The 27604-nt window shown below is 45.1% G+C and overlaps 1 protein-coding gene across 3 annotated transcripts; it reads left to right on the top strand.

Annotated features, from left to right (window-relative positions):
- Nucleotides 1-149: 149 nt before the first annotated feature.
- On the top strand, nt 150-27604 carry RENBP (renin binding protein). Of its 3 annotated transcripts, none has more exons than XM_033922221.1 (11): nt 150-280; nt 722-828; nt 2295-2370; nt 13141-13216; nt 19190-19362; nt 19580-19804; nt 21668-21749; nt 21883-22058; nt 23885-24016; nt 26190-26277; nt 27231-27604. In XM_033922221.1, exons 2-11 carry the CDS (start codon nt 728-730, stop codon nt 27302-27304), a joined length of 1203 nt encoding a protein of 400 aa, XP_033778112.1. In that variant the 5' UTR covers nt 150-280; nt 722-727; the 3' UTR covers nt 27305-27604. The 3 variants fall into 3 exon arrangements, with proteins under 3 accessions (XP_033778112.1, XP_033778123.1, XP_033778133.1); XM_033922232.1 differs by having other exon boundaries at nt 195-320; XM_033922242.1 differs by lacking the exon at nt 150-280 and adding an exon at nt 411-434.

Below are 27604 nucleotides of genomic sequence, written 5' to 3'. Positions count from 1 at the left end.
GGAGGGGAGAGTTTTTTTTTTTTTTTTTTTTTTATAGCTTCTTAACTGAAAATAGGACCAATGTTGAAATCAGACCTTCTCCCTCTGTGCTGACTCAGCTGACTCAGCCTGCCAGCGTTCTGCTGAGTCGGGAGATTTTCTTACCGGAGGAGGAGGAAGTGAGCGCTCACATGACACGATCCGCCACTCGAGGAGGGAGAGACGAACAGTGGCTGCACAGAAAACATTAGAGCTGAGCCGGGGCAGCTTGCATTCCTTAATTACTCTCCCCCAGAGCACTGTAAGTGTCCCCCTCCCTTTTTGGGAGAAAGGGATGGCAGGTAGGAAGTGAGGGTACTTCTTGCTTTGCTTATGAAGGTTGATTCAAAAGGCAAAAATCCCCCCCCACCCACCCCAAGCATTTCTACTCAATAGCCCTCCAGCTCCTGATTCAGGTAACCGGTGTGCCTCTTAATCAAATTGTAAGCAGAGCTGCCAAGTAACCCCAGTTCCAGCAGGGAGAGGGATGTTTGAAATCCAGGACTGGCCTTTTGTCTCCATCCTGGAACTGGGTCACCTGGCAGCTCTGCTGTAAACTCCAAAGGGCAGGGACTAGCAGCTGTTAAGTGTTTTTGTAAAGTGCTGCATGTGTGGAAGGAACAAGGATATATATAGTGGGGAAAGATGGAGGCTGGGAGTGAATGATGGTGCAGCTTACTGCTGCTGTCTTCTCTTTACCCAGGACCTGATGGACCGGCAGCAGCTGAGGCTGTGGAGAGAGCAGATCCAGCAGGAGCTGGACAGAACCATGGATTTCTGGCTGAAACACTCCCATGATCAGGAATATGGGTGAATGACTGCTTTTTGCACTTTACTCTGAATGGGGGTAATACTTGATCCCAGGCCTTCTCAACCCAGTCCTCATGAATACACATAAGAGACTGGCATGCTTATTCAGTGTGAATATCCTGCAAACCCAATGGGACTTATGTGCCCTGAGCAGGGACAGTGGAATGCCTTTTTGGTGGTGCCCACCTATGCTCCACCCCCAGTTTCAGCATCTCCCCTCATCTTCCCTTCCCTACCATCCCATTGTTGCCTCCTCCATGGCATCCAGCATCCTTCCCTATCTCTGAACCCCCAACATGATGCCCAGCATTTCTCTCCTGTGCTCACCAGCACCTGTTGTCTACCCTAACACCCACCCTGTGGTCTCCAGCACTTTTCTCCACTTCCCTGCCCCCTGCAACCTGGACCACACGTTATGTTAAGCCAGGGGTCTCCAAACTTTTCACCAAGTGGGCCATGTTAGATACTTCTGCACTTTTCAACTGGCCGTAGTAAAAAAAAGATAAATAGCTTTAGATATATATGAGTTTTGTTGAAAGCAGTGTCGCTGTCAAATGGATTTTGAAATAATCTAATTTCCCTAGCGTTGGCATCCAAATCAGCAAGTTGCTTCTGAAATTGTTTAAGATCTGAAATAACTAAATTTGCGAATGAGAGGAAATTCCGCTTCACCCTTTTTGTGCAATTCTGCACAGGATGGCATATGAGCTACCTACAACGTCGTGAAATGACACTGTTGACTGAGGCCGAACAAATACAAAGAATTACCACAAAGTATACAATTATGATTCAGTATTAAATAAAATTGTGAATAATATTAACCATAATATGGAATATCAATATATTTTTAACACAATTTTAATTAATGCATTTGAAATCAATACCCTGTGGGTTTTTGTTTTTTTTTGCAGATTCTCACTGGAAAATTACTACATATACTCAAATATAAGTCTATCCGAATATAAGTCGAGACCCCCATTTCCCCCCCAAAAGGAGGAAAAATGGTTGACTCATCTCGTATATAAGTCGGGTGGCTTAATATTGAAATGCCCTGCCCTGCCCTGCCAAGATCTGCACCCAGTGCTCCCTCCCTCCCTCCTCAGTCAGGCTCTGCGCCCAGCCTCCTCCCTGCCAGGCACTGCACACAGCCCCCTTTCCTCCCTCCCGGGCTCTCCACCCTGTCCCCCCTCCCTGCCCTGTTCATCGTATCTCCTCTGCTGCTGGAATCTCTGATGGTCCAGAGGTGTAGCGGTCAGGAGCGAGCTTTCCGCGCTCCTGCCCCGCTGCTAACCCGGTCGGTCGCTGCCATGAGTTCCGGCTTCAACCACTGAGCAGTACCGAGCAGTAGTGCACTTTGGCGCTGCTGCTCGGCGCTGAGCGGCTTCCTGAATGGCTCCCGTGAATTTGCGGGATTTCTTTGTGACATGTTATGTGTACCTAACCATGGCTTGTATTTGTGTGTGCAGTGGGTTCTTTACGTGCCTAGCCAGAGATGGGGCTGTTTATGATGAAGTGAAATATGTCTGGCTTCAGGGGAGGCAGGTGAGTGGAGAGACTGGCTGATCTTAGCTTTGTGCTGGCTCTCTGTGGTGCTTTGATCATTTGACTATTTTTCCTATGTTTACATCTGCTTATGCCTGTTTATTGCATTCCCTTCAAAATCCTCTGCTTTACCCATAAGACCCTCCATACTGGTTAACCTCAGCTTTTATCCTCCATTCTCATGGTGCTGTCTTGCTTCCCCCTTCCCTTCCTTTTTTTGTTCTCTCTTAGCTGGGTTTTCACTCTCAGGGCTCTTATTAAATTGTGGTAAAATTTTGTACTTACCACAGCTTAATGCCACTTTATAGAGCAATGGTCAGACCACACTTGGAATACTGTGTCCAACACTGGTCTCCATATCTGAAGAAGGATATAACACTGCTGGAGAGGGTGCAGAGGCGAGCAACGAAGCAAGTAAAAGGTATGGAGAACTTGAGCTACAAAGATCGCCTCAGAAAAATTATTCACCCTTGAGAAGAGAAGACTGAGAGGGGATCTGATAGAGACTTTTAAATTATTAAAAGGAATCGACAAAATGGAGCAAGCTCACTCACCAGCAGGGGGAAAGGATGGTGAGCAAGAAACAGCGTTATTCACTTTGGCAAATGTAACTCAGATTTGGACCAGAGGTCATGGCCTGAAGCTGAGAGGGGACACTGCCAGGACAAATGTCAGAAAGTTCTGCTTCACACAGCGAGTGGTGAATGCCGGGAACTCTCTCCCGGAAGAGATAAGAATATAAGAATTGCCGGTGCTGGGTCAGACCAGTGGTCCATCGTGCCCATCATGCCCACCATTCCAGGATTTAAGGGAAAATTGGACACACATCTTCTTGCAGGACATATTGAGGGATACGAGTGACTAAGGTATTCGCCAGGGTACGCCTGGCTGAGCCTCCGCGTGTGCGGATCACCGGGTTAGATGGACCCCAGGTCTGATCCGGTGCAGGCATTTCTTATGTTCTTATAAGGCACGGTAGCTGCAAATGTTACACAACAACCAATAGGGGTGGAATCTGCATTTCTAATTCTGGTTTCACATTAAAGTGTCAATTAGCACAGTGGTCTCCAATGCGTGGCCCCCAAAGTTCTCCATTGCAGCCCTCAAAGCAGTTGGCTGAAATGCTCTTCAAATCCTGTAAATGTGTTAATGTTAATCTTGCCCACTTGATATAGTAACTTTTAACAATCTTTTAAGCAATGGCGTACCTAAGTATGTGACACCCAGGGCCGATTATTTTTTGACACCCCCCCAAAAAAAATATTTTTAGTCATTTTATTTATCTTAAATAATAAAATGCTAGCCGCGCATGCGCACTTGCCTTGCGTGTTCCCTGATCCCTTTTCTGTCGGGATGTGGCAAGACAAGTGCGCATGTGCGCTTATTACGTCACTGAGAGCAGCGAATGCAGGAAGCGGAGTAAAAAAAAAACCAACCGAGCGAGCCCGGCCGCTGAGAAAGCGCGGGAGGCCTGGCCCGGGCTGCGGACGGGTAAGGAGCTGGGGCAGTGAGCCTTCCCTGCGGCTGAAATGGAGCCTGGCCACCCTCCGCGACAGACCACAGGAGTCCGAGTCCTTTTCCGCTCACCCCCCTTCCCGCGGACCCGACTACCTTGGCGATTCAAGCAGCGTGTGCACCAGTCTTCACATGCTGCTTCGGGCCCTTCTACTTCCCTGATTTGCTCTGCCGCGTCTCTGATGATGTCATCAGGGACGTGCCAGAGTAAATCAGGGCAGTAGAAGGACCCGAAGCAGCGTGTGAAGACTGGTGCACACGCTGCTTGAATCGCCGGGTAGGTAGTCAGGTCCGTGGGAAGGGAAGGGGGGGGGCAGGGCGCAAGGACTCTGGGGAGAATGGCAGACACCGGACCTGTACTAACTCCCGTGGACAGGGGGAGCAGGAAGGGGTGCTGATGGACAGGGGGGGAAATGAAGGGAGGCTTATTGCTTGACAGGGGGAACAGGAAGAGGTGCTGATGGACAGGGGGGGAAAATGAAGGGAGGCCTACTGCTGGACAGGGGGAGCAGGAAGAGGTGCTGATGGACAGGGGGGGAAATGAAGGGAGGCCTACTGCTGGACAGGGGGAGCAGGAAGAGGTGCTGATGGATGGGAGGGAAGGAATGGAGGCCTATTGTTGGACAGGGGGAGCAGGAAGAGGTGCTGATGGACACGGGGGGGGGGAATGGAGGCCTACTGCTGGACAGGGGGAGCAGGAAGAGGTGCTGATGGACAGGGGGGGGGAAATGAAGGGAGGCCTACTGCTGGACAGAGGGAGCAGGAAGAGGTGATGATGGACACGGGGGAAAAATGAAGGGAGGCTTACTGCTGGACAGGGGGAGCAGGAAGAGGTGCTGATAGACAGGGGGGAGGTAAAACAAAGGGAGAAGGGCTGCTGCTGGATAAGGGGAGCAGTGAAGGGGTGGTGGTGGACACAGGGGAGGTAAAAATAAGGGAGAATGGACAGGAAAAAGTGGCTAAGGAGACAGAGAGAGAAAGAAATAAAGACAAACACACATTTATTCTAGCACCCATTAATGTAGCGGGCTATAAAGCTAGTTTATCTATATAGCCCATCATTTCCAAAGAGCTCAGGTTACGGTTTAACATTCACAGTGTTACAATATAACATTACATAGGGTTACAACCTCTCCAACCCCATGCCCACGCTGTGGAGTAAACAAAAAAAACTTTTACTCTCTCTTTTAGGTCCTACCTAGTTCATGCTTGCCGTCTTAACACCAGTTCTGAGAGGATACATATGTAAAATCTGACATATTGTAATCACAAAACAGAAAATACAATTATTTTTTTCTACCTTTTGTTGTCTGGTCATTTTATTATTAAAATCATGTTGGTCCCAGGCTCTGGTTTCTATTTGTCTTCTGTTAACTTGCTCACCAGAGTCTCCTGCCCATTTGATGTTTTCTTCTTTCTCTGTGCTCACTGTCTATCTTCCATCTCTATACCTCTCCTTCCATTACCATATCCAACATTTCTTTCCCACTGTCCCACTCTTCTCTCTCTCTCCTTGCCTTATGCCCTGGGTCAAATCTATCTATTCCCCCTCCATGCAGCATTTCTCCCTGCCCTCCACCCTATGTCCAACATTTCTCCTTCTCTCTTCTTCATGCATGTCCCCTTCCCCTCCACCATGTGTAAGATTTTTGCTTCTTATCCCTTTCTACTACTTTGCTGCATTTCCCTTCCTCTTCTCCAGTCCATGTGCTTCCTCTCTCCCCCCCCCTGTACAGCAGCTTTCCATCCCTCCCTTCTATCCTCCTGTGTAGCAGTTTTCCATCTCTCCTTCCCATCCAAGGCCGGTTTTAGACATGCTGGGACTTAGCGCAGAAATTAAGGAGGGGATTCTTGATTCTCTCTCCTTCTTGCCCCCTCCCTCTAATCTCCTCTCCTGCCATTACTACCACACATAAAATCAACTTTAAATGAATTCTTCACACACAAAACACAGACCTTTACCAAATATAGAACTGGGAAGCCCAAAAAATTAAACTCAACAAGAGAAAGAAAACCAGATATGCACTTTTTCTACTGAACAAAAAGGGTCCTAGGCCCAGAACCTGCTAATATTAGCTACCTGCCTTGCTGGTGGGGATCCCAAAGCCCTACCAGTTGAAGACCACCTCCTCTGGTCTGGTAGCCAGAACTCTCCAAACTCTGCAGCTGGCAGCAGCGTCCCTGAGCTGCCACCAGCTGCAGAGCTTAGAGAGTTCTGGCTAATGGACTGAAAGAAGAGGTCTTCAGCTGCCAGGGCTTTGGGATACCCCATCTGCTTAGTTATTTATATTTTGCATCTGGGCAAGGGGCATGGGGAAGGCAGGAGAAAATTAGATGGTCATCCATTTTGGGATTAGGGCCACTGCCCACCCTCTCTCCTCTCCCCTTCCCTGATAGCTGTCTGCTAAACCACTGAACACAAAACAAAGATCTGTGATACACATATCCCAAAGCTAACATATTCCGGTTAATAAACTTAAAATAAAAACTTTTCTACCTGTTCAATATGTTTGTGAGTGACATTGCCGAAGGGTTAGAGGAAAGTTTTGCCATTTGTAACAGAGTAGACGCCAAGGATGGAGTGGAAAACATGAAAAACGATTTGCAAAAGTTAGAGGAATAGTCTAATATATCTGGCAACTAAAATTCAATGCAAAGAAGTACAGACTAATGCATTTAGGAATTAGAAATCAGAAGGAGACATATGTGCTGGGAGGTGAGGCTGATATGCATGGATGGGAAGAGGGACCTTGGGGCGATAGTCAAAGAAAAAGTGTGACAAAGCGGTGGCTGTTGCCAGAAGGATACTAGGCTGTATAGAGAGAGGTGTAGCCAGTAGAAGAATGAAGGTGTTGATGCCTGTACAGGTTGTTGGTGAGGCCCCACTTGGAGTATTGTGTTAATTTTGGAGACCATATCTGGCAAAGGATGTAAGAGTTGAAGCGGTCCAGAGAAAGATGATGAAAATGGTAGGGGGTTTGAAGAAAAGGCGTATAAGGAGAGACTGGAAGCCCTAAGTATACCTTAGAGCAGGGGTGCCCACACTTTTTGGGCTTGCAAACTACTTTTAAAATGACCAAGTCAAAATGATCTACCAACAATAAAATTTAAAAAAACACAAAGCACACTGTACGCAGAGAAAATGTGAATTATCATTTATATTCCACGGGTTTTCAAAGAGGTCAAGGCAGATGACTTTATGCAATGTCACCTCAGGAACAACTATACAAAAATAAACAAATATACCCCCTCCCATTTTACTAAACCGTGATAGCAGTTTCTAGCACAGGGAGCTGCGCTGAATGCCCTGCGCTGCTCTTGATGCTCATAGGCTCCCTGCGCTAAAAAAACACTATTGCGGTTTAGTAAAAGGGGGCCATAGTGCAAAATATAGACAGCAGATATATATTCTCAAAACAGACTCATTTTGATCACTAAATTGAAACTAAAATCATTTTTCCTACCTTTGTTGTCTGGTGATTTCATGGGTCTATTGTTGCACTTTCTTCTTCTGACTGTGCATCCAATATTTCTTACCTTCTTTCAGCCTGTTGTATGCTTCCAGACCTCATTCCCTCCGCCAACTTTTTCTTCCTCTCTCCCTGCCCCCCTCCCCTTTCTTTCTTTCTTTCTTTCTTTTTTCTGTCTCCCTGCCCCCCTTTCTTTCTGTCAGTCTTTCTCTCTGCATGCCCCCTTTCTTTCTGTCTTCCTGTCCCCCTTTCTTTCTTTCTGTCTCCCTGCCCCCCTTTCTTTGTCTTCCTGGCCCCCCTTTCTTTCTTTCTTTTTCCCTTCTTTCTGTCTCCCTGCTCTCCCTTCTTTCTGTCTCCCTGCCTGCTCCCAAGCCATTGCCGCTGCCATTGGGAAACAGACCTCTAAACCACCGTCGCCCCAAGCTTTCCCTGCTTCCCCACACAGAAGCGTCAGACTGACCAGATTTCCTCTCCCTGTCATTTCTGAAGTCGGAGAGGAAGTTCTGGGCCAGCCAGGCAGTGATTGGCTGCCCCGGAACTTCCTCTCTGACATCAGAATTGATGTTGGGTGGGGAAAGTTGGTTGGCTCGGCACTTCTGAGTTGGGAAGCAAGTAGAACGTGAAGACAATGCGATCAACTCGCGTTGCCTTCGCAATCTGCCAGTCAATCGCGATCAACCTTTTGGGAAAGGAGGGTCAGGGGAGATATGATTTCAGATGTTCAAATACTTGAAAGGTATTAACATAGAACAAAATCTTTTCCAGAGAAAGGAAAATGGTAAAACCAGAAGGTATAATTTGAGGTTGAGAGTGGTAGACTCAAGAGTAATGTTAGGAAATTCTTCTTTATGGATAGGGTGGTGATGGAGAGAAAAATGGTGACAGTGTTCAAAAAAGCATGGTATGAACATAGATCTCTAATCAGAAAATAATGGGTATATATTGAAGAACTAAGTCCAGTACTGGGCAGACTTGCATGGGTTGTGTCCCGTACATGGCCATTCAGTTGAGGATGGGCTGGGGAGGGCTTTGATGGTTTAGATGGGCTAGAGTGAGTTTTGATGGAGACTCTAGTAGATAGAACCTAAGTACACCACTGGGCAGAGCTCTGAGTTTCTGGTCCAGAAATATCTAAGAAAAAGGACCATTTAAATTAAATTATTAATTTATAGAGCGTGTATGGTTGGGCAGACTGGATAGACCATTTGGGTCTTTATTTGCTGTCATTTACTATGTTACCTTTGTTGTCTGGACATTTTATTTTTCCATCTGTTGGTCCCATTTTGTCACTTCAAGTTTCAAGTTTTATTAAAATTTCTTATACTGTGCAATCAAACTTCTGAGTGATGTACAATAAATTTATATATTTTTTTTTTACAAAAGAAGACAGAAATGTAGGTTAAAACCTTATAAAATAGACCTCATGGGGAGTTAGTAGGACAAATAATACACAAACAGGAACAAGAGGGTAAAATGGGAAGAACTACAGTAATCAGAGGAAAGTGAACATAAAAGGAAAGATACGTTAGGAGGGGGATCTGAATATATATTATCAGAAAAAGTTTAGTCCTGATAAGGGCAGTTAGATATCAAAAACATCTTGAAATAAGAATGTTTATAACTTGTTTTTAAAATGAGAATGGGATACTTCTAGACAAAGATGGTTAGGGATGGAGTTCCAAAGAGTAGGGGCGATTACTGCAAAATTGTTAGATCTAATACATTTCTCCCTCCGAATCTGCAGTTTCAGTATTGGCGGATTCAGTTATTCGTGATTTTTTTTTTTTTTTGATAAAGGAAAACTGCATATCGGACCTCCCCAGACCTTACCTGGTGGTCTAGCGGACTTTCGGGGCAGGAGCGATCTTCCTGTGCTCCTGCCCCGTGCAGATCACTCATACAAAATGGCTGCAGGGAGTTCCCGTCGTAGTCTCGAGAGACTATGGGAACTCATGGCAGCCATTTTGTATGGGTGATCTGCATGGGGCAGGAGCGTAGGAAGATCGCTCCTGCCCCGAAGCCTGCTAGACCACCAGGTAAGGTCCAGGATGCTGGGGGAGGGTCAGAGCCATTAAGCAAAGGAACCAGTGCACTGTGGTTTTCCAAATACAAATAATTGCCGCCTCCCACACCCCATGCGTTTAGGCTCGCCTTCCAAGTCAGTCAGAAGGTCGCACTACTGTCCTCCTTTGAGGTACTTTGTTGAGTAAGAGCTAAGGAGATAAAAAATGGTTACACTTCTCCCTCCAAATCCACAAGGTAAGGTGCGGGATGCCAGGGGAAGGCGGAGGTGGGTCAGAGCCGGTCCAAATGTTCGTGGATTTTCAATATTCGCGGGCTGGCTCTGCCTCCAACCCTTGCGAATATTGAGGGAGAAGTGTAATGTTGATGTGCGCACCTTCATTCTGGTATTGGAGGAATCGCCTCCATGAACTTATGGGTTGGGAAGCCCGTTTGGCTCGTTCTTCCCGACGCCGGAGCAGAGACTTTGTTCACACTTGGACTCCATATTTGAACATTTTGCCTCCTGAGAGTCGTAGCCGGGTCTTGAATAGACTCCACCTCTGAAACTGTGCTTCTAGATGTCTCTGCTGATCCCTGCTTGCGCGTTTTCTGTATATGTGGGGGGATGGGGAGGGGTGGGTGGGGGTAGGGTTTTCTTTGTTGGGGGGTGGGGGTATGGTGGGTCCGGGGAGGACATAAGAGTCCAGTCCTCCGCGGGTGTTTGATGAAACTGCATTCCATGGTTATTATTGCTGTTGTACTTACTGTTGCTTAATAAAATAGATTTAAACATAAAGAGGGAATTGTTAGGAGATTTTGAGACGTTGAACAAAGGGCTTTAGATGGACAGTAAGGTATAATAAGACTGCTTTCCTGTGTCTTCTGATAATTCTCTTTCTAGTGGTTGCTGTCCATATGCCTTTTCTCCTCTCTCCTGTTTTGTTTCATTCCCTCTATACCTATCTTTGATATATTGATCTTTCCTTTTCTCACCCTTTTCTTTTCTGCCTCTCCAGCCACTCAAATTTCACTCTTCCTTTTACTTTTCAGCTACCTACCAACTTTCCATCTCCATTTCTTATGCTCTAGCTCTCACATTTCCTGTCTCACTCCTTTTCCAGCCTCCTGTTTCCTTCTTCCTACTCCCCAATACCACATTTCTACCACTGTACTTACTTCTTTCTCACTGTTGTCTCATTCATCTTGTCATCCCCCTTTTGACCTCTTCCACATGGCTCCATCATTTCCAGAATCCTCCTCCCTCTCTCCACTCTTGTCAGGCTATATCTATTTGTCCCTTTCTCCCCATCCCCTAACATCATCTTATCCCACCTCTCTTCCTTCCTACCCTCCCATTGGTCCATCTCTTCTTCTCTCTTTCCCCCCCTCCCACCATGGTTCAACATTTCTCCATCTCTTTTCTGTTCTTCTTCCCTACCCACTTGATGTTGAATAAGATAGAAGGAATAAAAGAGATGCTGCATCTCTCTCTCCCTTCCTCCCCCAGACCTAACATTTCTCCCTCCCTACCAAGGCCCAACTTATCTCCCCTTTCTCTTCCCAAGTGTCCTTCCATCTCTCTCCCTCCATCCCTGGTCCACCATCTCCCTCTTCCCAACTACCCTACCTTCCCATCCTATATCTTTCCCTCCATCCCCCAGGTCCACCATCTGTCCCTTTCTCTTCCCAACTGTCCTCCCTTCAAGTGGCTCTTTCTCCCTCCACACCACCCCGCTTCCAATTTCTCTCCTTTTTTCTTGTCTCCCAACAGTCCTTTGGTCACCATCTTTCTAAATCTCCTGTTTCTGGGCCCCACAAGTTCCTCCCCTTCATGTCACCTCCCCCATCCACAGTCTGGAACTTCTTTAAACCCCTCCCCCATTGTAAAAAAAAAAAAAAAAAAAAAGCTAGTTGGTCCAGAGGGCTTCTTTGGTCAGCATTCATTGCCTTTCCCTTTGTTTCAGCACCGGTCCAACGTCACCCTGTCTTCCCCATACTGCTGACAAACTGACCAAAGCACTTCCCATGGTTTCCTCCATGCTCTGCCCCTAGTGATGTAACTTCCTATTTCCTCTTGGGCTCGGACCAAGGCAAAAATAAAGCACGGAGGATTCTGTGAGCAGCTGTTCAGTCAGTTTGTCAGTGGGACGGAGAAGACAGGGTGACAGTGGGCTGATGCCAAAAGAAAGGGAAAGGTATGCCAACCCACAGGGGGCCCTAACACCAGCCCTGCTCCCATCCCCCTGTACAGGACCTCCGGACCTGACTGACTCACCTCCCCCCCCCCCCTGTGAGATTTTTTGCAGCCTGCTCAGCCAGGGCTTCTCTCTGTCACGTCATCAGTAATGCGGCAGAGAGAAGGCCACAGCGGGTACAAGAAGAAGAGTGTTCTCTCACTGTTGGCAGTCTTAACTTGCTGCTCTGCTGGTGTTGGGCCTTCCTCCCGCTTCCGTGAAGGCAGGACCTAGCAGAGAGGAAGGCCCAACACCAGCAGAGCAGTGAAGTTCCCGGACCATGATGCCGACCCCAGGAGCATCCCGTTATGGTCTGCACCCGGAGCGGACTGCCTTCCCTCTTGGTACACCACTGTTTTTAAGTGGCTTTTATAGGGCCGACTTGGAGATTATGGTGCTCTGATCCATGTCCTGCCCCCCAGCCAGTTCTCTCCTCCTTCCTCTGAAGCTACTACTCAGTCCTGGCAGGATGCAGCTTCATAGGCCAGCTGCATTGAGGGAAGAGGGCCAGCTTCGGTGTTGAGCAGTAGTGTGGAAGGAGGGAAGTGCTGCATTTCCCTCCTCTGATGCTGACTTTGGCCTCCCACCCCATCCCTCACAGTCACTGGTCTATGAAGCCGTACACTGCAGGGACTGGGGAGCAGCATCAGGAGGAGAAGGAGGGGGGAAGTGTTCAAGCTGCATGCTAGCTTAAATTATGGGCCGGTGATGTCACGGCCCTTGACATTTGGCGCCCTTTTGTGCCAGCGCTTCATCTGGTCCATAGCTGACCCTGGGTGTATTACTCAGCTGTCCATTTATGGAATTTGCTACTGTCGACAATCCAAAATATAGAATATATCTATGACGTGTTGTAGAATTAATATTAGTATTAATTGTTAATGTTTAATACCCAGTCTGAAAAGCAGGTCAAGGCGGTTTACAGAGTTGATAGACTTGTATGGGTAAGCTTGAAATCTTTTGGTGACCCTCGGAGCTTTCTCCTACTCACAACATGGCCCTTTACGTGAATACGGTTGGGGACCACTGAAATTAGCAAGTGGTACTTGGCTGCAGTTAATGTGAGAGCGCTTACTAGGGAATTCTATAAATGGGGCCTACGTTAGGCACAGCTAGGCGCCCGAAATGCAGCCACCTAGTGATACCTAGGTTTGGGATCTGCGCCCAGTTTTTATTTTTTAATTGTCTTAATCGACTTGGTAATTGGCCAGGCTGGTTTTCAGACAAAGGAAAAAAACACTTAATCAATTTAAGAGTTTGGCGCCAAACTCATAGGACGCCTAGTAACACCGAAGGACATCTATATTTAAAAGTAGGCATGGTTATGGGTGGAAAATTGGCATGGTTGACTTGGGCATTGTTCGTCGCCAAATTAGGCAAGTTTGTCCAAAATTTTTATTCCTACTCGCCATTTTTTGAGTGGCATTTACTGAATTTAGTCCTAAGTGCATGGTGTGGCTTAGTAAAAGGGCCCGCTTGTGTTTCTCTCCTCATCCTCACCTGTATCTCTGCCATCTCTTATCCTTCCTTTGCTCTCTCACTGGTAGGTCTGGACATACTGCCGCCTGTACAGGACCCTGCCGAGATTTTGCCGCCCTGAGATCCTCAACACTGCAGTTGCAGGTAGGTTGTTTGTTTAAAATACTTGTAGCATCTATGCGGGTGACAGCAATAGATACATAATTAAAACAAAACTCAACAAACCACAATCCAATACAGTATATAACTTATAGCCCGAAACCTGCTCCTTAAAACAAATAAGGCCAGATAACTGCTAAAATTACATATTGCCCAGGCTTGAAAAGGCCAATTGGAAAAAAAAGCTTTCAAACTTTTCCGGAATGCCAAAAAATCAGAAATTAGACAAATAGAGTCTGGAATTGAGTTCCTCAATGAAGGTCCAGCCATCTGAAACATTTGGGATCGATTTATGACCTTAGTGACCGAACGAAGCAGAAGGACAAGTTTCAAGTTTTATTAATTTTGATATACCAACCATCAAGTTAATATCTGGCCGGTTAACAATATATTTAAAAGAAAGAGAAACTAAAAGAAACTAAAAAAAAAGGTATTGTGTATATACAAATAACATTACCAGACGAACTAGACAGTGAGGATAGAAGGGAAGGGAGGGTGAAGTTACATATTTGAGAAGAAAAATGGAGATAGTGGGGTTAGGATAAAACATAATGGAGAGGGACGCTTTAAAGAAAGCGGTTATTATTGATAAATAGAATAAAAAAAAAAAAAAAAAAAGGAATGATAGCTCTAAGTGTTAGCAAAAGCGTCACGAAATAAAAAAGTTTTTAAATCTGTCTTAAATTTATCGAGTCGTGATTCGTCGCGGAGTTGCTGTGGCAGGGAATTCCAGAGGGTAGGGGCAGTTACTGCGAAATTTACTTTACGTGTATTGTAGAAGTCTTTGATAGAGGGGATAAAAAGAAGTTTTTGATCAGTTGATCTCAGAGTGCGTGAGGAACAGTAGGGAATGAGAAGTTTGTCAAGGAATGAGGGCAGATGAGAAAGTTTTATTTTAAAGGATAGTAAGATAATTTTAAAGGTGATGCGGTGAGTAATAGGGAGCCAGTGTGCTTCTTTTAAAAGAGGGGTGATATGGTCGTATCTGCCTACTTTATGGATAAGTTTTATTGCAGTATTTTGTATTAGTTGTAAACGACGAATTTCTTTTTGAGGGAGGCCATTTAGAAGAGAGTTACAGTAATCGAGATGAGAAATTACTAATGAATGTATCAGGATAGTGATTGAGCTAGTTTCAAGGATAGGTCTCTCTAGCTTGTGATCTCAGAGGCCAACAAGGTACATTTGCCTGTAATAAAGAGGCAATCACCTTAGGTAACAAGTCACGAACAGATTTAAATACCAAGGCCAATATCTTGAATTGTATTTGCCATGCAACTAGCAACCAATGAAGTTCAGCCAGTAAAGGTGTGACATGTGAATAGCGAGGTAATCTGGCTATTATCCTAGCAGCTATGTTCTGTGCCACTAATAGAGCCCTTAATGAATTCTTTGGCATGCTACATAGAAGCGAATTACAGCAAAACATAGCTCTGCAGAACCAGTTTGAAATTCGCAGGTCTCATAATTTTAAGACCATCCTGATCTTAAAAAATACGGTCTTACCAACTGAAGAGATACGACTACGAAATTTTAGAGAAGTATCTAAAATAACTCCCAGACTTTTAATCTCCTGCTGAATTTGGTGGGGCTCCAGTAGAAGACAGCCACAATATTTTTGTCTTTGAGACAATTAGACTAAGACAATTCGTTGTCATCCACAATTGGATCTCATCCATATAATGCGATAGCACTTGGAAACCCTATATCATGTCTGCTGGAAATTCAAAAAAGAATTGCAGATATTGTAGTTTGAGATCAGAAAACAACTTCCCGATTGGTGCTAGAAAAAGATTGAATAACATTGCCGATATTGAAGAGCCCTGTTAGGGAACCTTTCAGCCTCTCATTCTTCTCTCTGTCCTGAGGATCTGCGAAAAAAAAAAGACCAATGACTGCAAGCCTGATTAAATTGTACCATGAAAGAAGCTATTGAAGCAAAAAGAAAAAAAAAAAATTAAAAATGGAAAGCAAAATCAAATAAGGAGAACAAGAAGGAGCATCAGCAGCAACATTAATAGGCAGGTCAAAAAAGAATTTGAAAAGAAGCTTGGCATAGAAGCAAAAATAAATACAGTGTAATGCTGGCTTTTTTTCAATTATATAAAATAATCAAGTTCTACCACTAGATAAGGAGGGTGAGGGTAAAGGGGCAGATAGACAGGCTAAAGAGCGACAAATCGCCAGGTCCAGATGGCATTCACCCAAGGGTACTCAAGGAACTAAGGAACGAAATAGCTGAGCCACTTCGACAAATATGCAACCTATCCCTAAAAACTGGAGAGATTCCGGAAGACAGGAAAATAGCAAATGTCACGCCCATCTTCAAGAAAGGCTCAAGGGGAGACCCAGGAAACTACAGGCTGGTGAGCTTGACCTCGGTCCCGGGAAAGATGATGGAAGCACTGATTAAAGATAGCATCTGGGAACACATCGACAACTATGGACAGCTAAAGTCGAGCCAGCATGACTTCTGCAAGGGCAGGTCATGCCTCACAAACTTATTATACTTCTTTGAGGGGGTAACCAGCCAGGTGGATAAAGGAGAATCCATAGATATCATTTACCTTGACTTCCAAAAAGCCTTCTACAAGGTGCCACACGAAAGACTACTAAGGAAGCTATGGAACCATGGGGTGCAAGGGGAGGTCCACCGATGGATCAAAAACTGGCTGGCAGACAGGAAACAGAGGGTTGGAGTAAAGGGACATTACTCAGACTGGCAATGGGTCACGAGCGGAGTTCCACAGGGGTCGGTACTGGGACCGCTCTTATTCAATATATTCATTAACGACCTGGAGGCAGGAACTAAATGTGAGGTTATTAAATTTGCGGATGACACCAAACTATATCGCAAGGTCAATAACATGGAGGACTGCGAAGATCTCCAAAAAGATCTGACAACACTGGAAAAATGGGCCAAAAAGTGGCAAATGAGTTTCAACATAGGGCAATGCAAGGTCATGCATATAGGGAAAAAAACCCCGATGTTCACTTACAAAATGGGGGGATCAGCGCTAGGGGTGAGCGACCTTGAAAGAGACCTGGGAGTGATGGTAGACACAACATTGAAGGCGTCGGCGCAGTGTGCCACGGCCTCAAGGAAAGCAAACAGAATGTTGGGTATCATTAAGAAGGGTATCACGACCAGGACAAAGGAAGTCATCTGCCACTGTATCGTGCTGTGGTGCGCCCGCACCTGGAGTACTGTGTTCAGTTCTGGTCGCCGTACCTCAAGAAGGACATGGAGGTACTTGAGAGGGTCCAGAGAAGAGCAACTAAGCTAATAAAGGGCATGGAGGACCTCTCATATACTGACAGACTGAAAAAGCTAGGGCTTTTCTCCCTGGAAAAGCGAAGACTTAGAGGAGACATGATAGAAACCTTCAAGATCATGAAGGGCATAGAAAAAATAGACAGGGACAGATTTTTCAAATTAAGGGGATCAATAAGTACAAGGGGGCACTCAGAGAAATTGAAAGGGGAGAGGTTTAGAACAAACGCCAGGAAGTTCTTTTTCACACAGAGGGTGGTGGATACATGGAACGCGCTACCAGAGGATGTGATAAACAGGAGCACGCTACAGGGGTTCAAAGAAGCTTTGGATAGGTACTTGGAAGACAAAGGGATTGAGGGGTACAGATAAGAGTAGAGGGATGGGATTAGAGGTAAGTTACAAAATTAATCAGGGACCACTGTTCAGGCACTAGGCCTGATGGGCCGCCGCGGGAGTGGACCGCTGAGCAAGATGGACCTCTGGTCTGACTCAGCGGGGGCAACTTCTTATGTTCTTATAAGTTACTTTCTTTACATTGGTCTTTACTGAAGAGGATAGTGGGGAGATACTCACATTGGAACTATTCTTTTGGGGTGGTTTTAATGCTTTATTTGTAGGCCAGCCAGCTCAAACAACATTGTACATGGTACCTAGTTTACAAAGAACGCGGCTTACACAGATTGAAAAAAGGAAGGACAAGAGAGAATCTTGATGTAAGAAGGGGGCTTAATGCAGACTTTATACACATGTTGAATAATAATCTAAAAATCTTATCTGTGTTCTTATGTTCTTATCATATGTGGACATTTTCCCTTTAAAGGGACTGTGTCACCGTCACCAAAATGTGCTTCAAACAGCTGAGTATGTCAATTTGAAATAGAAGGTGAGGTTTTCCAAACCATTCATTACTTGAATGTTATTGCTTCAATACATCCTATAATTTTCAGACTAATTTGACAAGCTAAATAGCAGTAAATCACCAGGGCTTGATGGTTTTCGTCCCAGAACCCGTACAGAACTGTTTGTGGTAATCTGTATCTATTGTTAAAATCTGCTGCTGTGCCTGAGGATTGGAGGATGGCCAATGTAAGACCGGCTTTTTAAAAGAACCCCAAGAGTAATCCAGGAACTAAAGGCCATTGATCCTAATGCTGGTGCTGTGCAAAATCGTATAAACTACTGATAAGAGAATTTCAGGCATTTGGATAGACATAGTTTCATGGGAGAGAGCCAAAATGGATTTATTAAAGAGAAGTCAGGCCTACCAATCTACTGGAAAATTTGAAGACATAAACAATCACGGATAAAAGCAGTCTGCTCGATATACTAGCCTCCTAATTCTATAAATGGTGCACACAGTTAATTGCGCAATTATAAAATATCTTCAGTTTCACAATTTAATGCCAATTCTATAATTAAGTACCAATGATTGGCAATGGGCACTAATCTGGAGTTATGCACATAACTGACTTATGCCTAATTACTTCCCAGGTTCTATAAAGGTCGTCAGAACTTAGCCACATGATTTTTCACACGCTGGGCAGATGTGCACACAAATCAGTTAGCAAGGTGTTAATAATTGGACTTCACTGGCACCACTTTGTATTTGCCAAAACACGGCCAGTGTTGGGCCTTTTAATAAAGTGAACTGTACCATTCCCATCTCTGAGGCCCTTGGTGTTTTTATCTTCCCCATGTTTTGGTCGGAGCAGGGGTGCTAGGGGAGCGTGTCGCACATGGCACAGTTCCAATTTGAGATGCCCCTATTAGGTAGACATGGATGCTTAGTTTGGGGAGTAATCTATATGAAAACACGCTGCTCTGTTGGGATCTGCCAGGTACTTCCAAAAGCTCCAGACTGGCTGCTGTCAGAGATCACTGGTCCAAACTACCACGTGTCTCCTGTGATACCCAGGTATTTCTTTCAAGGCAAAAGGCCCCCAGCAGCATTTACAGCTTTTTCCTTTAACCCTTTCAGGACCAAGGGACATATTTGTCCCATAACTTTAAAATCCTATAAATTTTGATTGGGATAGTCTACAGTTCTAAATTTGATATGTACGGATTCCATATGATACTGCCTTTATGTAAACAAACTGGTTCCGACATTCATTCATTAGCGTCGTTGCCAGATTGACGAGAAGATTCACTTGCCACACTGTCCATAAGCCAGAAGTGTGATTTTTTAAATAAAAATAATGATATTTCACAAAAAAAATCAATTTTTTGGCATCTGCAAGCCCTTTTTACCATAAAAATGTCGTCAAAACCACAAAAATTGGCCTACGATCCTTATGGTCCTGAAAGGGTTAAGAAGATGCAGGAAGCAAGCCACCAGGACTGGGGATATAGGTACTCGCTGTCATCTGTTTGTTCATTTTGTTGGGGCATGAATATGGACAGAGTTAGACTAACTTGTTTATTTTGGGTTATTGGGAGATGATGCTGGCATGTGTATAAGATCACTGTGAGATACCACACGTAATATCAATATTGCAAGCCTTTGCTGTATTATGTTATTTAATGTTATACTTTTTGTGTGTGTGTAATTTTTATTCACTGTATTTTTATGATTATGTTGTTACATTCTCTGCTTAGTTATAAGTAAAATTTAAGTTACTAAACGTTAAACCTCTTATGTAATGAGCTGGAGAATAATGTAGGTCTCTGTTCTGCACCAGGGGGAGAGTTTCTGATCCGTCATGTCCGGGTCTCTGCAGGCTCCCAAAAGTGTGCATTTGTGCTGACACGTGATGGGAAAGCAACGAAGGTGCAACGTACCATCTTCAGCGAGTGTTTCTATGTGATGGCCATGGATGAGCTCTGGAGAGCCACTGGGCAGCAAAAGTACAGGGTGAGTGTGTGCAGGCAGGAGAGTACAAATTGGGGATGCATGTGTGAAGATAGGAGTGCCCTGGGGGTGGGGGACAAGGGTGTGTGTGAAGACAGGAGTGGTATGGCTGGGGGTGGGGATGCCTGCAAGCACAGAAATGCTTCAGGGCGAGGTGGATCTTGTCTTCAGAGGGACTTTGCACCAGTGTTACCTCTGACCGTCATTTTCTCCGGCCTAGGAAGAAGCTGTGAAGATGATGGACGAGATCGTCCGTTGGGTGCGGCAGGATCTCGCGGAGCTGGGGCGGCCTGCTTTGCCAGGTGCAATGCCCACGAATGCTATGGCAGTGCCAATGATGCTGCTGTGCCTGGTGCAACAGCTGGAGGAGGCGGATGAGGCGATGACGGCAAAATACTCTGAGCTGGGGAACTGGGCTATGCAGCAAATCATGCAGCATCTACAGGTACCATCTAAGAGCCTCTGTAACGCCAGGCTTCTAACAGGCACTCTTATAACCAGAAGAGAGCTCTACTGGACTGCCAAATAATCTGACACATCTATCCTTGTGCTTTCATAGTTCCTAACTTATCACAGAGCACCTATGAAACCAGACTGAAAACCCACCTTTTTGATGTAGCCTTTAATCCTTAACCCTAATCCTCTGCCCTCCAACTCAGCCAGCTGATTAACCATTCCCTTTAACTGTATCCGTGACATCCTGTTTGCCTGTCTTGCCTGTTTAGATTGTAAGCTCTTTTGAGCAGGGACTGTTTTCTTCTTTGTGACTCTGTACAGCACTGTGTGCGTCTGGTAACGCTTTAGAAATAATTCATAGTAGTAGTGTGAAGAGTTTCAGTCTTTGGGAAGCAGAGCTGAGATTGTGATGTCATAATGCCTCATTCCACCAATAAGAGCCAACCTCATCAGTGATGTCACAATGGCTTCATTGTCATGTACTCCCCTCTGCCCTCCAGCCCAGCCAGCTGATTAACCGTTCCCTTTAACTGTATCCATGACATCCTGTCTTGGCAGTTTAGATTGTAAGCTCTTTCAAGCAGGAACTGTTTTCTTCTTCTTTGTGACTCTGTGCAGCGCTGCGTGTGTCTGGTAGCGCTATAGAAATAATTAGTAGTAGTTGTAGTAGTCCACCAAAAGGTTGTGTCTCTTACCTATAAGAGATGTCGCTCACTGCAGCATTAACTTTTTCAAATGTATTTCTTATTAAATGTTTTCATATATTGGTAATTTTTTAACGCACGGGCGAAATAGTCAGCCCGTGGCAGTAAGCAGCTTGTAAGCTGCCCACAGCCACCGGAGGACCTAACCCCGGATATTCAATGATGAGGCATGCGTGGCTCCCAGAACTGAATATCAGGTTATGCATGCTGACCTGGAAGTTAACTGGACACTGGCTGTTAACTGGAAGTTAACTTGGCACATAAAGTGTGGGGTTCCTATGAGCGTCAGGAGCAGTGCCGAGCATTCAGCGCCCTGGCCTGCACTAAAAACCGCTTCTGTGGTTTTGTAAAAGGGAGGGATAGCTAGGTAAGAAAGAGAGTAACAGAAGTTAGAAAATAAGGGGTCTAATTTGAAGAAAGTTACACATGAGGTCAGAATGGTGCTTGAAAATTATTTCAGTTAAGGTAGGACTGAATAAACAAAAAAGGATAAATTTCTTATAAAGCACCTACCACATATATTCAAATATATGCTGACCTGAATATAACCTTTTTTCCCCTCCTAAAAAGGAGGAAAAAAAGGTGCAGGTGAGAACTTGCGGCAGCCGTTCAGCTAGCGGCTCTGGATGGGGCAGGAGCACAGGAAGCTTGCTCCTGCCCCTGTATACCGCTGGACCACCAAGGATTTGAAAGGTACAAGGGGGAGGCGGGAGGGAGGTAAAAGTTTGTAGAGTTGGCTGGGACTGGAGACGGGAAGGATCCCTCCTGTCCCAGCCCACCGCTGGATCACTAGGTCATATGGCAAGCCCGGAAGAGGCCTACAACGCATCAAGGAGGGGGCAGCAGGTGGGCGCTGACCTGAATATAAGCGTAGACCCCAATTTTTGGGCCCAAAACTCTCTGCTTATATTCCAAGTATACGGTATATACCAGAAGTGATGTTTCCCACTATATCTGGTAACTTTATTAGAAAGTATCTACAGAATAGTCTGTGAGAAATGAGGCCTGTCGCTACACTTAGTTTTCTTATTACTGTGCACAGAAGGCCACATCTTCTCTTGTAAGAGATGTCCCTTATAGCACCTGCTCATTTCTATAAGACTGCGCTGCTCTGCTGACCCATTAAGGTCCATGTGTTTCCTTCACAGCGCAATGGGAAGGCTGTTCTGGAAAATGTGTCCGAGGACGGTCACGAGTTGCCTGGCTGCTTGGGCCGGCAGCAGAACCCCGGTAAGTAAGAGCCAGCAAGGATAAAGGATTGAGGTACCGTCCATACCTGGAGTTCGGTTTGGTCTAGGTTCTCACGGTTCCCCTCCCCCAGTCACCCTGCGACTCTTCCTCCTGTCTCCCGCATGCAATACAGGTCATGCAATCGAGGCAGGCTGGTTCCTCCTCTGCTACGCTGTGAAACACCAGGATCTGGAACTCATCAAGGTGGCCATAGAAGGCTTCATGGTGCAGCCTTTCCAAACAGGCTGGGACCGAGAGTACGGTGGTCTCTTCTCTTTCTTAGACGTAGATGGACACTGCCCCACGCAAGTATGTACCTTCCGCTGTCTGCGCTGTTAACACGTGTTAAGAAATATTTGGAAACTCGGAGGATGCTAGTGATTTTCATAAGCTATTATACAGCCTTGCTGCTGCTATAACATAACAAATTCACTTATATCCCATAGTAACCTCTCAGTTCAATGCAATTATCAATCAAGAGACTGTACAAGCACAGTGTATTATAATCACATTCAAATAAGTAGGTCTTTAGCATTTTTCTAAAGGAAAGAAAGGAGTTAGTTTGTTATTAGGACAGAAAAGGGTTTATCCCATGATCCAGCTTGAAAAGATAAAATCCTATGGAAAAATCTTTTGTATATGTAACCTTTTACAGTAGGAAATGTAAATAATCTGAAAAGCGTTTTCTGTCAGTAAATTTAAAGTGATCAATAATATTATCGGGTATAAGGCCAATGTCTTGTAACAGGTACAACCTAACATGAATAATATTCTTGCCTCAATTGGGAGCCATGCCATTAGTTCTGTAAATTGGGCAGTAGCGATGCTGCTGATCTACTAGTGACCATGAAGATGTCATTGCCAGGCATGTGCTGGAGTCGCAGGGATGTTGTAAAGCTTCCAGTGCAGCTAAACCAGGAGTAGCCTAATGGTTAATGCAGTGGGCTGAGAACTTGGGGAACTGGATTCAATTCCCACTACTGCTGCTTGTCACTCCAGGACAAAAGCTTAGACAGTGAGACCTCTAGCCACCAAGATGATAAAGGGGGTGGAACTCCTCTCGTATGAGGAAAGACTAAAACGGTTAGGGCTTTTCAGCTTGGAAAAGAGACGGCTGAGGGGAGATATGATTGAAGTCTACAAAATCCTGAGTGGATCGGTTTTTCACTCCGTCAAAAATTACAAAGACTAGGGGGACACTCGAAGTTACAGGGAAATACTTTTAAAACCAATAGGAGGAAATATTTTTTCACTCAGAAAATAGTTAAGTTCTGGAACGCATTGCCAGAGGTTGTGGTAAAAGCAAATATTGTAGCTGGTTTTAAGAAAGGTTTGGACAATTTCTTGGAGGAAAAGTCCATAATCTGTTATTGACAAAGACATGGGGGAAGCCACTGCTTGCCCTGGATCGGTAGCATGGAATATTGCTGCTCCTTGGGTTTTGGCCAGGTACTAGTGACCTGGATTGGCCACTGTGAGAACGGGCTACTGGGCTCGATGGACCATTGGTCTGACCCAGTAAGGCTATTCTTATTTTCACTCTGGTAAGGTGGTATATCAAATGCAATTATCTTTAAACCAGCACTCACAGAAATAGTCATTGCTGAAATTGTTCATGGTATAAACACACGTGAAAATGTGCACATGCTTTTACCCTGAATGAGTGTGGCATTTCTGGGGCAGGACTTGGTATCTGGCACCTATAATATAAAATATATACAGATGTGTGTAAAATAAACCAGGCTCTGAGACTGAGAGGAAGGAAGGGTAGGGATTTAATTCATATCTTTTCAAGAGTAGCTCAAGGTGAGTTCTATTCAGGTGCAGTAGCTATTTCTCCTGTCTCCACAGGGCTTACAATCTGTTCATAGCTGTGCCAGTGGCTGATTAACTGATTTACCCAAGATCAGGAAGCAGCAGTGGGATTTGAACCCAGCTTCCCTAGTTCTTAGTTTGCTGTTCTAATCTTTAGGCTACTCCTCCACAGGTAGAATCAGGGGTTACTTTATCAAGGGAGATGAGCACGTAAGTTCCCTTTATAAAACAAGCACGACTCTAACTTAAGCATATTTCTGCCACAGCAGCTAAGGGCTGTGTTGCTAAATAATCCTTATTGTATGTGTATTGGGTTTTAGCTGGAGTGGAATATGAAAATGTGGTGGCCCCACACCGAGGCCTTGATCGCTTTTCTAATGGCTTACTTTGAAACACGTGAAGCCAAACTTTTGCAGTTGTTCCAGAAGGTGTTTGAGTTTGTCTTCAGCAAGGTAACACAACTAGCAGTCAGCACTTCCTGGACAAATGTTTTCCCCCCGCCCCTGAAGTATGTAACAGCCTGCACCCTGAGTCAGTCAGTGCTCCTGTCCAAATACCTCTTCACTTTAGGATAGGTGATAACCAGAACTCTGCTCAGACTGTCCTTGTGCATTGACCATACTGTGTACATATCTTATATGTTTCTGCACATTCAGTTCCAGAACTGGCTGCCTCAGCTCCTTGATTATCTTTGCAAACTTTACATGCTGTCCACATTACTCAGAGCCAGCATGTTGCCCCTAGACTTCTTTTCCTGCAAATATGGGACATTTGCTGACTTCCATTGTGTTAGGCCAACAGAAAATCCACTTCAAGACCCACCCTGGCCCAGATACTCAAAACCTAACACTGGTGCTAGGAGAAATTAGCCCTGGAACTGCATGCATGTTACTGTGCACAGCATACACAAAACCCTCCAGCCGCACATGCTAATGTGTGCGCTGAAGGTTAGTGCAAATTGTATTTAAATGCATGGAAATGAATTCAAATGAGGGTGATTCTGTGTTCACTCAAAGCCAGCGTTAATTTCTGTGTTGTCTTCTGAGAATTGAACACCAGAAACACACCTCCAGGTTGGGGATGACGTTCAGGTTTTGAGGAGAGGATTTCTTTAGTGTGTTTCACATTTAATTGCCAGTTTTTGGCTCCATTTTGAAAAGAAAAAGATGCCAGTACAGGTAGTGAGAAAAAAGCGTGTCTGAGTCCAAGCAAAGCTGGGGGTGAGGGCAGGCATTGTTGCCTGTTTTCCTCTGCTTTGGTGTGAGCTGCTTAGACGATCTAAACCAGGGGTGCCCACACTTTTTTTCAGCTTGCAAGCTACTTTTAAAATGACCAAGTCAAAATGATCTACCAACAATAAAATTTAAAAAAACACAAAGCACACTATACACAGAGAAAATGTGAATTATCATTTCTATTCTGGGTTTTTTTCAAAGAGGTCAAGGCAGACGACTCTATGCACTGTCACCTCAGTAACAACCATACAAAAATGGACAAATATACCCCCCTCCCTTTTTACTAAACCGCGACAGCAGTTTTTAGCGCAGGGAGCTGCGTTGATTGCCCCGGACTGCTCTTGACGCTCATAGGCTCCCTGCGCTAAAATCCGCTATTGCAGTTTAGTAAAAGGGGTCCATAGTGCAAAATATAGACAGCAGATATAAATTCTCAAAATGGTCACATTTTGATCACTAAATTGAAAATAAAATCATTTTTCCCACCTTTGTTTGTTGATTTCATGAGTCTATGGTTGCACTTTCTTCTTCTGACTGTGCATCCAATATTTCTTCCCTTCTTTCAGCCTACTGTATGCTTCCTCTCCTCCAGACCTCATTCCCTCCACCAACTTTTTCTTCCTCTCTCTCTGCCCCCTTCCCTTTCTTTCTTTCTCCCTGCCCCCTTTCTTTCTGTTTCCCTTCTTTCTTTATCTCTCTGCTCCCCTTCTTTCTGTCTCTCTGCCAGCCCCCAAGCCACTGCCGCAGCCATCGGGGAACAGGCCCCCCAACCACCACCACCCCAAACTCTCCCTGCTTCCTGATGCAGAAGCGTTGGGCCGACCAGCATTCCTATCCCTGATGTCAATTCTGATGTCGGAGAGGAAGGCTGATCGGCCCGGAGCTTCTGCAGGTAGAACACGAAGGCAACGCGAGTCTATCACGGAGCCCTTGATGGGCTCCAATCAACTCACATTGCCTTCGCGATCTACTGGTCGATTGTGATCAACCTTTTGGGGAGGCGTTATATTTCATGGTGTGGGGGAAGGATGCTGATGTGCTCTTGCACTTATTTTGCCTGGCGCATGTGCACAAGAGTTTCACAGACGCGCAGCTCTTGTGCAAATGTTTTGGTCATGTTCCTCCCTCTTGCTTTTTGCTTCCTAGCTCACATAAAATTTGCATCCTATTTGCTTTGGGCATTGGGGAGAGGATGCTAGTTTTCTACGCTTTTGTTGTGCTATAGGATGTGCACGCTTGCCTCTAGCACTGGAGTTTTGAGCATCTGGTCCCCTGTGGTATGCAAAGCCGGTGCTTCTCTCTTGTAAAGGAAGGGGGGATGCAAAAAGAAAGAAGTCGGTTCCTGGGTTTTAGCAATGTATGGTAGAGCCTGTCTTTCTTTCTCCAACAGTTCACAGATCCTGAGCATGGAGAGTGGTTTGGTTATCTAAGCCAGGAAGGGAAGGTGGCCCTTAATATTAAGGGAGGACCTTTTAAAGGTAAGCAAACAAAACAGGTTGAGGAAGAAGTGTGGTGAGTGATGCCTCCTGTCCTGTACCCTATAGAAGTTACCGGCTGAACAGTTGATTTGTGTGGCGGGAAGACCAGAGCGAGAATAGCTTCAACTTTATGGTAATCTAGTTAATGGTGAACACATATGGTTGTGCAATAATGTAAAAGCACAACAACAAAAAAGCCTTCATGAACCTCCAAATGAGCTTAGATGGTAGTGGATTAGCACTGAAGTAGCCCTTGTTATGCAGGAGTACAAGAGAAGGAGGGAGGCTGGTATTTTTTGAGGTGAATCACCCTTAGAGGCTGGCCAAATTTCAGTTTCAGTTACGGTGCTGAAATGGCCCCAAAATACTTTTTCTGCCTGGTTTGTTTCGGTCAAAACCTATGGCCATGGATTCAGTTTCGGTAAAAACTGACTGTGTGTGTTTTTGGTACTACATTTGCATAGTATAATCGGAGGCTAATAGGAAGCACGGAAAAGAGCATGGTGAGCCGTTCTGCGAATCGACAGGTAAAATACTTTGATGCTAAACTGGCTAGGACTGGTTTAGCTTCCATAGTTAAATGCACGGTGACCCTAATCCCGCCCTAGCCCCTCCCCCACTGCTTGCTCTGTTCGGGCAGGAGGGCATCTGTGCATGCAAGGATGCCCTCTTGCCTGACACAATTTCAGGGGAAGATTCTCAAAACCTGGACAAAGTGCCGGGTTTTGAAAAGCCATTTGGACCCCTGGACATGTACTCAAAAGGACGACATTTTGGGGCAAATCTGGATGTCTGGTAACCCTATCCATGCCTGCCCTGTCCCCACCCCAATCTCGTGTCATTTTCTACTTCTAGTGTTTACTATTTGTTAATTTACTGTGGTTTACACTTGGGGATGAATGTTTCTATAATATTCTTTTTGGGGCCTGGATTTACTTTTGTTCCCTTTCCAGGTTGTTTCCATGTGCCCCGCTGCCTCTATATGTGCGAGCTGATACTGGATAAGCTTCTGGCTGAGAAGGTGTGAGGAAGGAGACTTCTGGGCAAAGTTTTGTCAGGCACCAGGCCTGTACTGTAATAAAGTACTCGCACAGATAAGCACATAAAAATATCCACAGCACCACATCCATAAACATGGATGACTTCCACAGCTGTGGGCAGTATCGCCTACCCTGTCTGATGCAACTCATTTCATCTAGACAACAGTTTTTACCTTGTGTAATGATGCCAGTGGCTTCTCACACCTCTTGTGACTCACTGGCTAACACAACTCAGTTTTTAGAGCTTGATTTTGCTAATCACTTCAATAAAAGAAATACTAAATATA

This window comes from Geotrypetes seraphini, chromosome 1 (genome assembly GCF_902459505.1).
Source record: "Geotrypetes seraphini chromosome 1, aGeoSer1.1, whole genome shotgun sequence".
Classification (NCBI taxonomy): Eukaryota; Metazoa; Chordata; class Amphibia; order Gymnophiona; family Dermophiidae; genus Geotrypetes; species Geotrypetes seraphini.
This window is presented reverse-complemented; position numbering and strand designations above follow the sequence as displayed.

Coding starts and splice junctions, on each gene's coding strand:
- RENBP (XM_033922221.1), top strand. CDS start 728: ATGGACCGGCAGCAGCTGAGGCTGTGGAGAGAGCAGATCCAGCAGGAG. Junction 829..2,294: donor TCCCATGATCAGGAATATGG/GTGAATGACTGC, acceptor TTGTGTGTGCAG/TGGGTTCTTTACGTGCCTAG. Junction 13,217..19,189: donor CCTCAACACTGCAGTTGCAG/GTAGGTTGTTTG, acceptor GTTCTGCACCAG/GGGGAGAGTTTCTGATCCGT.